This window comes from Dama dama, chromosome 16, assembly GCF_033118175.1.
Source record: "Dama dama isolate Ldn47 chromosome 16, ASM3311817v1, whole genome shotgun sequence".
Taxonomy (NCBI): Eukaryota; Metazoa; Chordata; class Mammalia; order Artiodactyla; family Cervidae; genus Dama; species Dama dama.
This window is the reverse complement of record NC_083696.1, coordinates 33,771,209-33,786,359: the sequence shown is the minus strand read 5'-3', so window position 1 is coordinate 33,786,359 and position 15,151 is coordinate 33,771,209. Positions and strand designations below refer to the sequence as shown.

The 15,151-nt window shown below is 39.5% G+C and overlaps 1 protein-coding gene across 8 annotated transcripts; it reads right to left on the bottom strand.

Moving 5' to 3' along the window:
- Window positions 1-2,971: 2,971 nt before the first annotated feature.
- On the bottom strand, window positions 2,972-15,107 carry HNRNPK (heterogeneous nuclear ribonucleoprotein K). Of its 8 annotated transcripts, none has more exons than XM_061163741.1 (17): window positions 14,970-15,102; window positions 13,013-13,091; window positions 12,819-12,903; window positions 12,300-12,397; window positions 11,598-11,654; window positions 10,128-10,171; window positions 9,176-9,248; window positions 8,573-8,644; window positions 7,963-8,076; window positions 7,502-7,630; window positions 6,605-6,912; window positions 6,431-6,485; window positions 6,052-6,135; window positions 5,756-5,771; window positions 5,597-5,679; window positions 5,037-5,206; window positions 2,972-4,322 (listed from the first exon to the last, which is right to left on the bottom strand). In XM_061163741.1, the coding sequence occupies exons 3-17, from the start codon at window positions 12,874-12,876 to the stop codon at window positions 4,289-4,291; spliced, it is 1,395 nt and encodes a 464-aa protein (XP_061019724.1). In that variant the 5' UTR covers window positions 12,877-12,903; window positions 13,013-13,091; window positions 14,970-15,102; the 3' UTR covers window positions 2,972-4,288. The 8 variants fall into 8 exon arrangements, with proteins under 8 accessions (XP_061019724.1, XP_061019728.1, XP_061019729.1 ...); XM_061163745.1 differs by having other exon boundaries at window positions 2,972-4,262; XM_061163746.1 differs by having other exon boundaries at window positions 5,597-5,664.
- Between the last annotated feature and the right edge of the window lie 44 nt (window positions 15,108-15,151).

Sequence of the window (15,151 nt, the reverse complement as noted above, 5' to 3'; positions counted from 1 at the left end):
AATGGTAGCAACACGTCAGGGTAAAAAGGAGCCCAGGGAATAAGATATCCAACAGGGGAAAATGGGGAATTCCCTGGCAGCCCAGTGGTTAGGACTCTGAGCTTCCAGTGCTTAAGGGTGCAGGTTTAGTCCCTTGTCAGGAAACTAAGAGCCCGCCTGAGTGCCTAGGGGAAAAAAAGGGGCGGGGGGGAGGTGGAGGGGGAAACATTTAAGGTTTTGAAAAGCGTGGTTTTGGTGACTAAACCTTTATTCCTAATTACAGGTTCTTGGGTTATAGGCTTGAGTTTGGGGGAGCAGGGACAGATAGCGGGGAGAGGTATAGAGAGGGAGGTTAGGAAATTCTTACTGGTCCTGGACAAAGTGAGGTGAACAGAAAGGTTTGAGGTCACAGGGTAGCTAGTGTATCATTTTACCCCATGCTAATGCTAGTGCATGTTGCTCAGTTAGCAAACAGGGAAGCCCAGTCCCACAAAATGTTTGCATTTTACATTTTCCAATGTGTACTTGCACATTCAACCACCTTGATTCAGATTAGCTCCCCATTCTAAATACAGACAAACATATACATGTCTGGGCTTTACTTTTCCAGGTATCCATTTCTCCCAAGTCAAATGACTGAAGTACTGAGGTCTGGCTTGGGTAAATGTTAATCTGTGTATACATGCTCCATTTCTTAAATATAAGAGGATCAGAGGGCATACAGCACACTGTAATTTCCCTCGTTTGATATTTTAAGCAGCATGCTTGTTCATGTATATACATTCATGTGCATGAACGGATGTTGGTTTCTGCTTCTTAAACACATACAGTACTATGAAGCTTCTAGCTCCATTATGTTTACTTTTTACATTTATGTTGTAATTATTGGTCTCTCCAAGTGTCTTCGCTAACAACCACTGCCTCTTCAGGAGCTACAATGTACACCTCAGGAATTAAATATTTGATAAATTAGTAAGAAGATACAGAAACTTATGGTTCACTTGAGGAACTCGTTATGCAGATTCCTGGCACCTCTCTATAGAACAGGTGGTTCAGTAGAGCTCTAGTGTGATCCAAAAATTTTCTTATTTAACAAGTACTGTTGATTTTGATGGTGGCCCTAGAACAGTTTGAGAAACATTGCAATATTGCTTCCTGAGTTCAGTGCCTCCGTTTAACAAATTAGGCTGGGACTTTCTTGGCAGTCCACTGGTTAACAACACCCTGGGCTTTCACTGCCAGGGACGTTGAGTTCAGATCCCTTATTGGGAACTATGATCCTGCCTAGAGCGCGGCACAGCCATAAAAAGAAAAAAAACGTGGGGGTAAGTTTCACTTCAAATTTGCCAACAACGGGCAAACTTTGATAAATAATTTAAGGCTACTTCAATTTACACTCAACCCATCAAGACCGAATCTTTTATGTGGAACAGTAATCCCCTTCAGAGTACCAACAATGTAAGGTGTTTTACATTTTTTTTTTCAATTATTTTTATTAGTTGGAGGCTAATTACTTTGCAACATTGCAGTGTTTTACATTTTAAGACAATCATTGATAGGGTTAAGAGAAAAACTGTTGATTTTCCTAAGATTCTGTGTATTCCAGTGGTTAGACTTAAGAGTAACTGCTGGTTCATCCAACAAAACTTAAAGTACTGTGCATAGACTCATTATGCAAACTATTAACATTTGAATAGCAGGTAAAATTTTTAAATTCCTTCTCACTCCTGAAAATACTTTTGTGCAATCTGGTTTTCAACATTGTTGTTGGCATATTGATAATTTACAAAGTTAAGCTAAAACCACTTTTGAAAACTAAGTTTTACTGTTCCATTTCAGTGCCTCTTTCAAGCTTGAAAATTTTCTCAAACTGCCAGCGTTCAAACAGTTTGAACAGTTAAGAATGGAAATGACAATTCAACCTACTTTTTAGTAGGTTGTGTTCAAAGTCTTGACTTTTCCTCAAAGGCAAAAATAGGAACACTTTCACCGGTCTATTTACATAATTAATTTCCGAATGACAAGTGAAAACTGAAAGCCTGTATTATCTCCAGGGATACTTTTTCCAATAGGAATTACAATTTGACTAAAGTATCATTACTGATAATTTTTCTCCAAAGGGCTCATTCCAACATGAATAGGTTACACTAACCCTCAGCAATCCAAGGTTGAAAGTGAAAGTGAAGTCGCTCAGCTGTGTCCTTTGCACGTGACTCTTTGCAACCCCAAGGCCTACCAAGCTTCTCCATCCATGGGATTTTCCAGGCAAGAGTACTGGAGTGGGTTGCCATTTCCTTCTCCAGGGGAATCTTCCCGACCCAGGGATTGAACCCAGGCCTCCCTCATTGTAGGCAGACGTTTTTACCATCTGAGCTACCAGGGAACTCAAGCTTACTCATGCTTCAAATACAGAAGCGGAAAGCTAACCAACATCCAGGTGGCAATTCAGACTGATCTCATCTCTGAGACCTTGTCACAGGCAGCATTAAGTAATGTTGTGATACCACTGTCACTTACCAAAACACTTATTCCCCCCTCCTTGAACTAAGAGGGCGATCACTAAAATATTAAACACCTTCACGTGTACTACTCACAACGTATTTCAGAAAATTCAGCTCACTTCAGCCTATCATATACATTTTTTCTAAACTTAGAATTGCATCCATGAATTCTTTCCCACATAATTGCTGCATTGTTCTCAGGCTTTCTAGACAAGTTGCAGGTTAACCAGTAGCACTTTTAAAGATTTATTAGTCAAGAACCAGGGGGAAAAAATTCTCCCAACAAACCAGAGATATTTTAAAGATAGAAACCTAAGAATCTGCAAACATATCACAAGTAATATGAGAATAGGAAGACTTGTAAAATTGGTATGACTCAGCTCTATGCTCAAGTCCTCTTTAAAATTAAGAACCCATCTACTGAAGTTTTCAATTTACCACCCCCATGAAATCTGATTTATAAGTGCTAGAAAAACACTTCACACAAAAAATACATAATTTAAGATTATTGTATTTCCTTACAAGAGGAACGTTTTAACAAATTTTACAGGTGTCAATCAACCCTTGTTCAAAATTGGGCACACATCAAATCTAGCATTACGGGAGTTTTATTTGGAAGTGAACTTTTTAAACTATTAATACAAATGCCAAGAGATACTACACAAAACATCCACAGGAATTTTTTTCATCTTTTTTTCTTTGAATTGTTCACAAACATTTCCTACATAATCCAACATACAACAGAGAAATGGTACATCTTTTTCTTTCAATTTGCATACAATGGAAAAACAAGAATATATATATATTTTACAAAGTTTAACTAATAGACACTACCAAGCTGACAGTTTAAGTCTATACGTGAGAAATTATCTAATAAAAAATAATCAGAATTTATTTAGCATCAGTCACTTCCATAGCCAAGTATTATTCTGATTAATAAAACTTGTCATTAACCTTCTGGTATAAATTTATACCACTATTCCATCGGTTGTGTTGCTCCCCACCTCGGTTCTTCAGAATTACGAACAGAAAATCGTTGCAAAGTAGGGGCAAGCATTTGCAAAAACAAACAAAAATCCCCAGCTTATTATAAGCATGAATGTGTGGTGGAATTTCCTCCCAAGCAATGAACTTCAAATCATTAAGAATCACCAGAACTGAGTATTGTCAAGATATTTTGCAAGAAGAGATGCCATTTATATCCAACAGAGGACTGAAAATTAAACTTAGTGTTCCGTTTGGGGGTAGGTTGGAGGGAATTCAACCATTTGAAAAATGACCATCTTAAAAAAAATGACCACCAAAAATAGGTTCACTAAATTTATTTTAAAAATCATAAAACGTTTCTTACAAAAGAGCATTACATTCTGCACACTGCTCTGAATAGATGCCAGGGACATATGGACTACTGTTACTTTTCCTCCCTGTCCCACCACCCCAAATGTTACAGTGACCACAAAGCAAAGTGTTCACAATAATTACATGGGGGGACTTCTTTAAACCACCAACAATGAACAAAAATTAAAATTCACTCACTCTGCTGCTGTTTCAAAATTTCAATGTTAGTTTTTGCACACCCTCCCCCACCCCCCACCCTGTTTGTAAGGAACTAAAACATTACATCTGGTGAACAGCAAAGATTTCACTACACCTCAAATGCAGAACACCTATGAAGCAGAGGAATGTTGGCTTTTTAAACAGAAGCAGATAAAAAAAAAAAGATGCAGGACTCCTTCAGTTCTTCACTAGTCTTAGAAAAACTTTCCAGAATACTGCTTCACACTATAAAAAAGAAAAAATATCTTGCATTAGAATCCTTCAACATCTGCATACTGCTTCACACTATAAAAGAAAAGAAAAAAAAGTACGAATTAGAATTTTTGTTCGTAACATCTGAATCAATCTTAATCAACATTAAGACAATTTCAATGCTAAATTAAAATGATAAACATGTCCATTACACAATTAGAGATAAGAACTAAAACATTAGTAATTACAAATTAGAGCAATGTAAAATCCAAGAAAAAAGATTAATAGCAAATCAGACATTAGTGGAGCAGAATTGTTAATATATGGTAGAAAAGACAAAGAAATGCCAGTTAAAGTGTGAAATGCTGCATTTTACAGCACCAATCATTTGTCCTGTAGAGGCATGGCCTGTGCCATATGGCAGACTGTGATTTGTTGTCGATTCAGTTATCTAAAAACAACAAAATCACTAGTCTTCCACACAGAACTAGACCAACATCCACTGAATCTTCTACATTTTCTACAGGCTCTGTATAATTTGTAACAAGTGGTTTTGGCAGCAGTTTTCACCAGAAAAATGAGAAGTTTGCTTGGTTAAGGCTTCTTCCAGTAAGATTAGTACCGAATGTCTTCGTGTTTTAGCAAGAAGGCAGAAGAAAATTAAAGCAAAGCTATTAGAATATTTAGAAGTTAGGTCCCCAAAAGGTTGAGACACCATGGCTTCTAAAAGAAAAATCAGCTGAGAAAGAGAAGCTTTTTAAGGTTTTAGTATGTGTAGGCTAGTAACATAAAGCTAAACAAACTGACCTGTTCTGCAGCAAATACTGTGCATTCTGTATCTGGTCCTGTGTTCCTGTAATGGTAATGATCCGATCTTCGGATCCTTCTAAAGGCTCATCAATTTTGATCGAAGCTCCCGACTCATGACGGATTTGTTTAATCCGCTGACCACCTTTGCCAATAATAGATCCAGCCAACTGCAAAAATTTTTAAAAGCAAGTGTTTATGATATACTTAAAAAAATTATCCTGTACGTTCAGTGACCATCAAGAGCATTCTTGTACAAGTTGTTGACTACACTGTGTTAATTTAGTGCTCTCCAACCAGTCAGAGTTTGAATTACAATCTGTTTACACCACCCACTGACATTTCCTTTAATAAATGAACCAGGGGCTCAAACCCCTGATAATTGCTTTTAATAGTACTGAAAACTTTTTGACAAGGCTTAAAGTGGAGAACACTTCACTGAAGTCCTTGAAACACAATTTTAATCCTAAAAGGGAATACTTCTGTTAAAACCTTCGTTAAGTCAGGAAACTCATAAAAATAACTCAGTAAATGTCTTTTATAATACTAAAAATACTTACATCTTTGGGAATAGTTACTTGTGTAGTAATAATAGGTCCACCAAGATCACCATATGAGCCACGACCCCCTGCATAGGAATAATCTGATTTAAATAATGAGTATTAAGTTCACATACAAAGCATGAAATGATGTTTGATTTCAGAAAGAAGAAAACTTACCATATCCAGAGCCACCCTAAAAACAGAACAGACAAGAAGAGAAAGTTACTTTGCTTTCCAAACTTCAGGTAATTAAACACATTCCTAAAAAAACCCCAATTATTATTAGTAACCAAAGCCCTCCCGTATCTTCCCTAGTAAGCCAGTTTCAGAAAACAATCTTCAGGGGAATAAACCATTCAGGCACACAGCGTTCCAAGAAACAAAAATGTTATATAGGGGGAGATAAAATACTTAATTGGTGAGTAAACAAGCGTTTTAAAATCATTACTAAATAAATACCCATGATACTCAACCTGTGGTTCGTAAGCCATCTGCCACTCTGATGGGCTCCATGTATCTATTGCAGAGTCCCAGGTTTCATCAGCACTGAAACCAACCTGTGTTAAGAGAGAAAACTATTAACATGAACCTGCATGGTATTTGTCAGAGCCACCATTTTTATACAATCAATTTCTATTTCATGTCTGTAAGTTTTCAGTAATCATGTATTTCGGGGGCAAACAAATATGGAACAAATCCTAATATCCCAGCAAAGAAACAGAATTAAGTGACTAACATAGTCTATTTGTAAGACAAGTTCTTCAGTTAACACGTTCAATAAAATGTTAGCAATCTGATTTTTAAACCCTTTGGCTCACATAAACACATCAATGAAGTTATCAAAGTTCTTACCATGCCATCATAACGGTCTCCAGGTCTTCCTCTTCTGTCATAGGCCATTAGATCTCTGCAAGCATAGTAATTGTTGTAATCTCAGCTGGTCACGTATTTGAAATGAAAACCTACCCCCTTCTATCTGTGAAGTGCTGCTTCTTGTATGTCAATGTGTGGATGAAAGAAACTTACCCTCCTCTAGGTGGTGGTGGTGGTGGAAGAGGAAGATTCCGAGCTCTACTACCACCCCGGCCACCTCGCCCGGGAGGGGGTGGAGGAGGTCCTCGACGAGGGCTCATGTCATCATAATCTCTTCTGGAGGGAGGCATGGGACGCCCACCCCGACCAGGTGGCATTCTGTCAAAACCACCTCTTCCCCTCATTGGAAATCCCACAGGACGTCCACGGCGGTCATCAAACATCATTGTAAAACCACCATAGTCATAGGTCTCATCATAAAAATTGGGATCGTAAGGCTGAGCGCGTCCTTTGATGGGAGACTGAAACAAAAACACAGCAACTTTTATAGACTGAGGGAAAAAACCTTAGTTCACACCAATAATTCTCTTAACAGAAAACTTCAAGTACTTTGTATTTCTCTTGGGAGGTACTGTGGTAAGGATAGGGACAGGAATATATGCAAACATAATAAATAGAAAGGATTTTTAAAAATGCATTTCTGGTGAGTTTGAAATAAAAAAAATTGGGAGTTTTACTGCTCGTAAGGCAGCAGTTTAATTTTACCCTTAAGAGCTAAGATAAAAGACCACAAATTCCTTTCAATTTCACAATGGGGATTATGAAGAAATTACTATCCAGAGGCGATCACTATCTAGGGTGTGCAATGTAGTACTACAGAAGAACCATAAAAACTTCATTTGAATGATCAAAACTTATTTAAAAACCTCACCAACAATCAAAAGACAACCGTACAGATTCTCCCAAAGTATTTCTAAATTAAATTGATGGGAAAACAGGGTGATAGAAAACTGTTAGGAATAAGTAATTTGTCTTTGGCTTCTGAAATTACTTTTGAATAAGACATCTGTTTCGTGAAATTAAATGTAAATAAAAGTGTTTTGAAGGTACCTCTGATATAAGATCAAGGATGATCTTTATGCACTCTACAACCCTATCAGGTTTTCCTCCGATAAGAACGACTCTGTCAGTAGATTGAGGACAACATTCCTGGAAAAGCTTGATTGTTGTCTGAGTGTTCTGCAATAGGTTTACAAAACAAGCAGCATTAATTAATCAGAAAAAAAAGAAAATGCACTAAAGAAAAAAAAGTTCCAGGTTTAGACAGACAATTTATATTTTAGTAAAATTTCTCCCCAATGTAAAAACCTTGTTAGTAAGGGTTAGGCTTTGCAATACACTTTTGGCAAGTAACTTGTCTAGTATGGCCAAACCATTCTGCTATATTTTAATTAGCAAACTACGTAATCTTAGGGGGAGGAAACTCAAGAGAGGGAATGAGAAAAGTCTACCAAATCCTTATAAACTATTTTCCAGTAATACAGCAGGAAAAAACAAAACACTGGCTTTACCTCTCGAAGTTCTTTGATTTTAGCACCTTTGACTCCAATAATTCCTCCTGCCAGACTCTGATGAATCAACAGTCTCAACTCGCAGTCAAAGTCACTTCCTTTATAGTGTTGGTACTGTGGAGGGAGTTACAGAATTTCAGTTCCAAATCAAAGATTCCCCAATACACACTTATCTGCTATAAGCATACCAATATACTGTTGCAGTGAGCAACCTGAATTTATATTTCAATAACTTTACCAGTTATGTGCTATTATCCTCAATAGCCAGGCCCAAAAAGGACATTCTGCACCACCTTAAAAAACTATTTTATTTTCAGGTCCTGCAACACCATACCCACACTGCAGCCATTTAGCATGTCGCTGTTACCACAAAATTATTATTAACATTCAAATAACACCATAATAAAAATGACTGCAAAGCACTTTGCAAATGTAGTTAATTCCCACTGCAGCATGGAGCAGGGTCAACAGTGAGTTGTAAGACCATTCATTTATCATCTTTTTAAGCCTTTTTCTATAGAGACGGGAAAAGTACACTATGTTGAAAATAAAATCGATCCTATGGGCCAGGCTCCATACTTCAGTGGGGTTCAATGGCACTATGACATACATTTAAGCATTCCACAGCATCAGATTCGAGCGGGAGCTGGCTGGTTGCAGTGGGTGATGGCAACTGCAGGCCCTGAAAGTAGAAAAATAAGAGTAATAGGTTAAGTGTCTAGTGTGATCAGGCTATTGTCGCATATATTGGTAAAGCTACTACAACATATTTCAAGACTATCATTAAATAACAAGAAATTACTTATCTACACTAACAGTCAACATACAATGCTTTTATCTGTACACCTAACAAACAAGATTACACAGAATTTAAAAATACTCAAACTAGATCAAACATAGTCCTTTCGAACATAGTCTCAGTCAGTAGTCTAACTCAAAACCTCTTCTAAAAATAAAGCCCATAATATACATGCTAAACTCCATGAACGTGCACAACCACAGGCACTTCCTTCTTATCTACTTCAGAATGGCTAGACTACCATTTTTAAACAAGTAACGTGGGATGTAAAAGAACCCTGCACTTTAAGCAGCAGAGTGTAACACATTGCTGCTAAAGAACTATTATATCCAGTATCTCTCCGCCTCCCCCATTTTGCCCCATTAAATATTAAGCACCCCCCATTGTGAAATACATTAAAAAAAATGAGCCTACCTCTTCCAAGGTAGGGATGATTTTCTTCAGAATTTCTCCAATCGTTTCAATATCAGCACTGATACTCAATATGCTGTCAAACACCACAAATACCAGATAGTACAAAAAAAGGTGGAAAAGAAAAATGAGTTTTGTGGTCATCACCAGTAGTCAAACAAACTTTTACAGAGATGAACATACAATTATTTAATAGTCCCCATTTAAAGTAGCCTATTTATACATTTTTCACATGCATTTTGTTTTATGCCCAATACAAACATGGTAACAATATTAGGAGACTTGCAGAGAGACAGAGAGAATGGGCTCTTGGAAGGGCTCAGATTAAGTGGGCAATAAATTGACCAGAACTGAAGCAGAGTTGAATATTTATGTTCCCCGCCACCACTAAGTTAATTAAGGATACCCTCGCTGTTACATTGGAAAAACTGGCACACCTTCTCTCAGGCAAAGTAGGGGAATATGCAAGTGGTAAACATTGTATTTGGAGTAAGGTTATGGATACCAGTTAGAAATTAGATCACTAATGGGCTCTGCAAGAAAACAAATACAAATGCGAGACAAAAACAAAGACAACACAAATGAGAAGTGAAGGAAAGTGAACCAGAGTTAGCATTTCATCAGAAAAAATTATGAACAGGCAATGTTGGGAAGCAAGGTGGGCCACAAAGACAGAGCGAGAGACTGTTTCGGTAACAATTTGATTTACAATGCAGCAAATATGCAACACTTGAAGCTGTGCTCCTTCCATTGAAATAAAATTAGTGGATCGTTTGGGTGGGCAACTCACGGTAAAAGTTCAGTGACAAAAAGACTTAATGGGGAAAATAAGACAGAAACTTGAAAAACAATACACCGTCTAAAGGGGATACTATTTAATTATATAAAAGGCAGGTAATAAAATACATTTCTCTCTTTCTAATCAGGCAGTGAGGCATAAACTGTTGGGACATACCGCTCGGGGCCACTGCTGTCTGGGACTGAAACACTGGCATTGTACTGCATTGGTCATTGGCGTTCGTGGATGTTGGCATTGGGCATGGGCATTCAATCAGAAGTTGTCAAGTATGGTACCCGTTTGGCAACGAGCACATTTTTGGGCATAGCCAACCAGGGTTTTCACATGGGCGTTCAGGGGCGGATGGGCCAACGTCATGGTGGGCAACGCAGGGGTAAGTCGATCCAGTACATGGGCAACGGAGATATATGGCCAAAAAAACAAGGAGAGGGAAAAGGGGGAAAAGCAATAAATTTTAATTTAATACAAACTATACTCATACTCTCAATTAATGAAACAAGCTTAAGTTGTTCTGAAGACTAACACAATAATGGACTTCTCTATATCTGACTGTGGCTTAACATTTAAGGACCTTTAATGATGGTACTTTTAAAAAACAAACGATGTTTCAGTAGCAGGCTGGCTCATGAGGGTAGACACAAAACCTGTCATGACTTGAATTCTTGAGGAAATGGGGAAATTATTAACCCAGATAATTATATAGAACATCTGGATTAAGAGGAAAGAGGTTTGTAAAAGACAAAAATTCCCACACCACCAAAAATCCTACTTAAAGACTAATTTGGTTTCCTGGAGGTTTAAAATGCATTCCTAGATCCTAACAGGCAAGTTTGTAAAATTTCAATTTTTAAGTTCAGTTTACAGTAATCAAGAGGAACATACAAAGATCTGCGACCGAGAGAGAAATGAAATACTATCAAATAAGTTTTCAACACAAAGTTCTTATTTGCCTCAACTTCAGCAAGGAAACATCAAGAGTGTGTAACATGAGAAAAAAAATTAAGAAATTTGGTGTAGCCAAGTCCTATAAATATGCTCACTTCTGGTGATACCAACATTTAATGTGTCTAATCACAAGAGTCAACCCACTATAAAATATGAAGACACAAATTATCAGCATTGACAGACGGTCTCCCAGTTATAAAATTATTAAGTGCCTACTCTATTCTTTACCCGTACCTAAATCATGCAACCTCAATTTCTTTGTGCTCCACGTGCAAGCTGTTCAAGAACAGATGGGCAAATTGGCGGGAAAAAAAGGGAATAAAAATTTGGAGTTTAATCAGCCACCTGCAATGGTTTTCAGTACTACTGTACTTGGTTCACACATGGGAAATGGTGCAATTAAGGGGTTTTATACTGTAATTTCTAATTAAGATGTTATCTTCCTTTAAGTGAATAATCTGGTGTAAAGTTATTAGAAAGTGAGGAGGTTTAATATGGACCCCCCAACTCAATCTGGGCTTTGTTAGGAATGGCAAATCTTTAAAATTATCTATGTATTCAATTATTATAAAAGGCTTGTATCTAGGCTATTAAATGATTTCTATGATGCAAATCTTTAAATTTCTAAAAACACATAAACTGAAGCTGCCTGTGTAGTAGTTTAAACTCTTTAATACTTACGTCTGTACGGAGAGCCTTAATATTCTTGCCTCCTTTTCCAATCACTGCTCCAGCATTCTAAAGAAAATAAAAAGAAACATAGTGTGTCTTCTTAAACTTTTAGTCAAAAACAAACACAAGTTTAGCCTATCTAACCTCTTGTTTGGTTATAGCAATGGAAATCTATTTGGGGATATTAAAACCACCAGGTTTAAACAAAAACTAAGAGTCTATGTTACATGCTCTGGGGACTAAATACCTAGACAGAGCTTTCAAATATTCAGAATGCCAGAAATATACTGAGTATAAATCTTAAGCACTAGCACCAATTTTACAATACCCTTCTGCAAATCAATTAACTTAAATTCTAGCAGATACTTTCACATTTTTAGTTATATTATCAGTCAGGTAAGCTGCCAATCAGGATGTTATCTCATGAACCCACCATATAATAAAAAATAGCATCTTTAACGCATTAATGCTATAAGGACCATTCACACCCATCTCCTAATTAGGCTTGTAATAGTTCACTATGTTAAGGGCTTTCATTTTAATCATTAGCAAAATAAAGGCCATTGGCCTAAAAAGTCTAAGTCTGTTTAGAAAGAGCCACACAAATATTTTACATTCTGCAGCCTTCTGAAGGGGTCCCAGAAGGCTCAATCAAACGTTTTCTTAACTTCTACTTTGAGTAAGAACCAGTTTCAAAAATAAAATCTATACCTTGCTCTGAAGCAGAATGCGTAATTCAACCATCTCATCAGTGTTTCTAGATCTTTTAAAAGCTTGTTCCTCTTCCATATCTTCAGCAGGGCGTTTACCTAAAAATTAAGAGTTTAGATTTCAGAGAGCACCAGCATCTTCAAGAAAGGGTACCTTTAACTTCATTTTAGTTTTAACCTAGAGATTAACATTTAATTCCATTCCCTTTGAAGGGAATAGTTGTTAAAGCTTGTTTAAAAAAAAAGGGGGGGGGGGGGAGACTCAATCGTCAACTTTTAAATCAAAATACACTCCCTTAATTTTCCAAACACGAGATATATTGTGACAGCACATCAAAGAAATTTCTAAATCCAAGAAAAAAACTTAAGTTTTGTATTTACTGGCTTTCATCTTTTAATCGGTTTCCTCACCTACGCAAATCAGTTACTTTTACTTCAAAAAAGTTCACTAACAAGGATCTCAGGGAAAGTAATGATAAAATTAACAAAACAAAAAGAAATTGTTAAAATGTTTTCTCACCAAATTCGCCATTGGTTTCGGTGTTGGGAAAGGTTTCCTCTGGCTGTTCAGTTTCCATTTTCTTGTATTCAAGGGACACACCAATCTGTTAAAAAATAAAGAGGCTAGTACACTTGGTTTCTTGGAAAGTAGGCTGTGCAGCGTGCTAAATATTAAAAAGACAAGGGAAAGAAATGACTATTTCCAGAACGTACCAGTTATTAAATATATCCTTCCAGGGCAGAACTGAAGCGTTCTGGGCGGGACCAACTGACACCCTAGTGCTGTAGTAGCCTACGAAAACCAACACAAATCAGTTTTGCTTTTTTGGTTATTACCGAATACTAACGACTACAGATTTGAACACAACAAAAGAGCCATTCCTAAAACGTGTTTTAGGATCTTAAATTTCCAAAGGACCGCCCTAAAACACAATCCAAAAGACCTATCTGATTTTTCTGTAAAAGCAAAAACACCGTAATTTTTAATCCTTGGATCAAGCTCCACCACAACAATGTTTTATATAAATACATAGAAACCAGACGCATAAGGCATTGAAGCCCCCGAGTCTCGAGTTATGTTCCCGAAACAAATTATTTTTACATTTGGATTCTAAACTTCTGGGTTTCCTTCCATCGGTGACTTGAAAAGTCTACTTGAAATGTAAAAGCAAATTCAAGCCATACCCAACCGTCAGGTCAATCTACTGGAGCGATAAACAGGCAAACCTGAAACAGGAGTACACCCAAACTGCCTGTACTACTCGACTAACAGAACCCTTGAACACCAATAACATCACTAGCGGGATATTTCAAATTACGTTAAAAGCGGTATAACCTGATAATTTCTTTCAGCACCACCAGACTGGCGATAGGACTGTTAACAGTCTTTTTAGCTCCCCTCTCCTGACTGGCAGGAGGCGACACGCGGCTCCCGTTATAAGAGAAATAGCTAAACAGCTCACAGTCATGGCAGTATTTACGCCTGCAACTCTTCCCACTAACCGAAACGCCAACCTGGCCCAACACTCAAATACTGAGGTGCTACACAAGATTTAGATAAAGGGGTCTGACGACAAGTAGCAGGCTGTTTATAAAGAAAAACCCAATATCCTTCAAGTGCTTTAGTCACCAGACCCAAAAAATCGCTGAGTATATGCGCTACCAGCCAAGGGCAAACATGCCCTCCTCCCCTCAACGCCCGAAACCGGGATCGGCAACCGCCAAGCAACAGGAATCGCGAAAGCTCCCGAGGCGAGAGCACCAGCGCCGCACCTCTCCTCAGCCCGATCCGACAGGAAATGGCGGCCCGCGTAATGGCGACTACGTGCTACTAGGCGGAGCCGAGCGCGGACCCCCTCCCCCACCCACCACGCGGTCCCGAGACCTCGTCCCCCGCACCCTCCCCCCACCGCGGGAGACAAAGCAACGAAGGCAGCCCCGACCCTTCCAGCTCGCCCGTTCCAGACCCAGGCCCGGAGCGCCCAAGTGCGGCGGGCCCCACACAAAGAGAGCGGCGGCGTTCTCTACCGTCCTCCGGCTCCCTCTCCTTTCCACACAAAGCTTAGTTCCCAACACAACAAAACTCATCCCACCGGCACAAGCCTCGCGACTCTCCGAAGCCTCTAGTACCACAACGCGGACTGCATATATACGCTCAGGGAAATGGCGGAGGTGGGGGGAGGGGAAACCCGGCAACGCTCCCTCCCAGAACCCGCCAACCACCACCAAGCCCCCAAACGCCTTCCCTGAAGTGGAGAAAGTACTCTCCGGCCCTCACCCCCACGCGCCGTTTGCCCAGCCCCATTCCTCACCCGGCAAGGGTACCGTCCCTATGCCGCCGCGCCTCCTCAGCCGGTCACAGCTAGACAGAGAACAAGCGTAGGCCCCCACTGCCCACCCCCGCCTCCACGCACTCCCTTACCCCGCCGCCGGGCCCGATTGGCTGCACCGGCTACAGCGGTGGCGCGAGAGCGAAGCGATTGGCCCAAAGCCGCGTCAATCAAGGCGCCGGAGGAGGCGACAACCCCGCCCCCCGCCGGCGCCTCCCTTCAGGCTGTAAGGCCGCTAAGGGCCTGAGAAAAATCAGACTTCGAAAAAGTCAACGCAGCCTTTAGGGAGGCCAAACCCCTGCCCGAACCCGCAATGCCCAAGCCCCAGTAACTCTAATTACCTATAGGCCGCAAATAAGCGGGAAGTAGGCAAGACGTCGAGGTCGGTGCAGCAGAGAAACAGAGGATAATGGCGTCTGCAGTGCTCTCGCCTGAAGCGCCCTCCTCCTTTCTCGTTCGCGCACTCACTGGCTGGGGGGAGGGGGGAGCCTCTCGCGAGAACTAAAGGCTGTCCCGTTCTCGC

Excerpts from the sequence above, each read along its gene's own strand:
- HNRNPK (XM_061163742.1), bottom strand. The coding sequence starts at position 12,876 with ATGGAAACTGAACAGCCAGAGGAAACCTTTCCCAACACCGAAACCAAT. Across the intron at positions 6,136-6,430 it reads GAGACCGTTATGATGGCATG|GTTGGTTTCAGTGCTGATGA; the intron begins GTAAGAACTTTG and ends CTCTTAACACAG. Across the intron at positions 4,323-5,036 it reads CAGTATTTGCTGCAGAACAG|TGTGAAGCAGTATGCAGATG; the intron begins GTCAGTTTGTTT and ends TTTCTTTTATAG.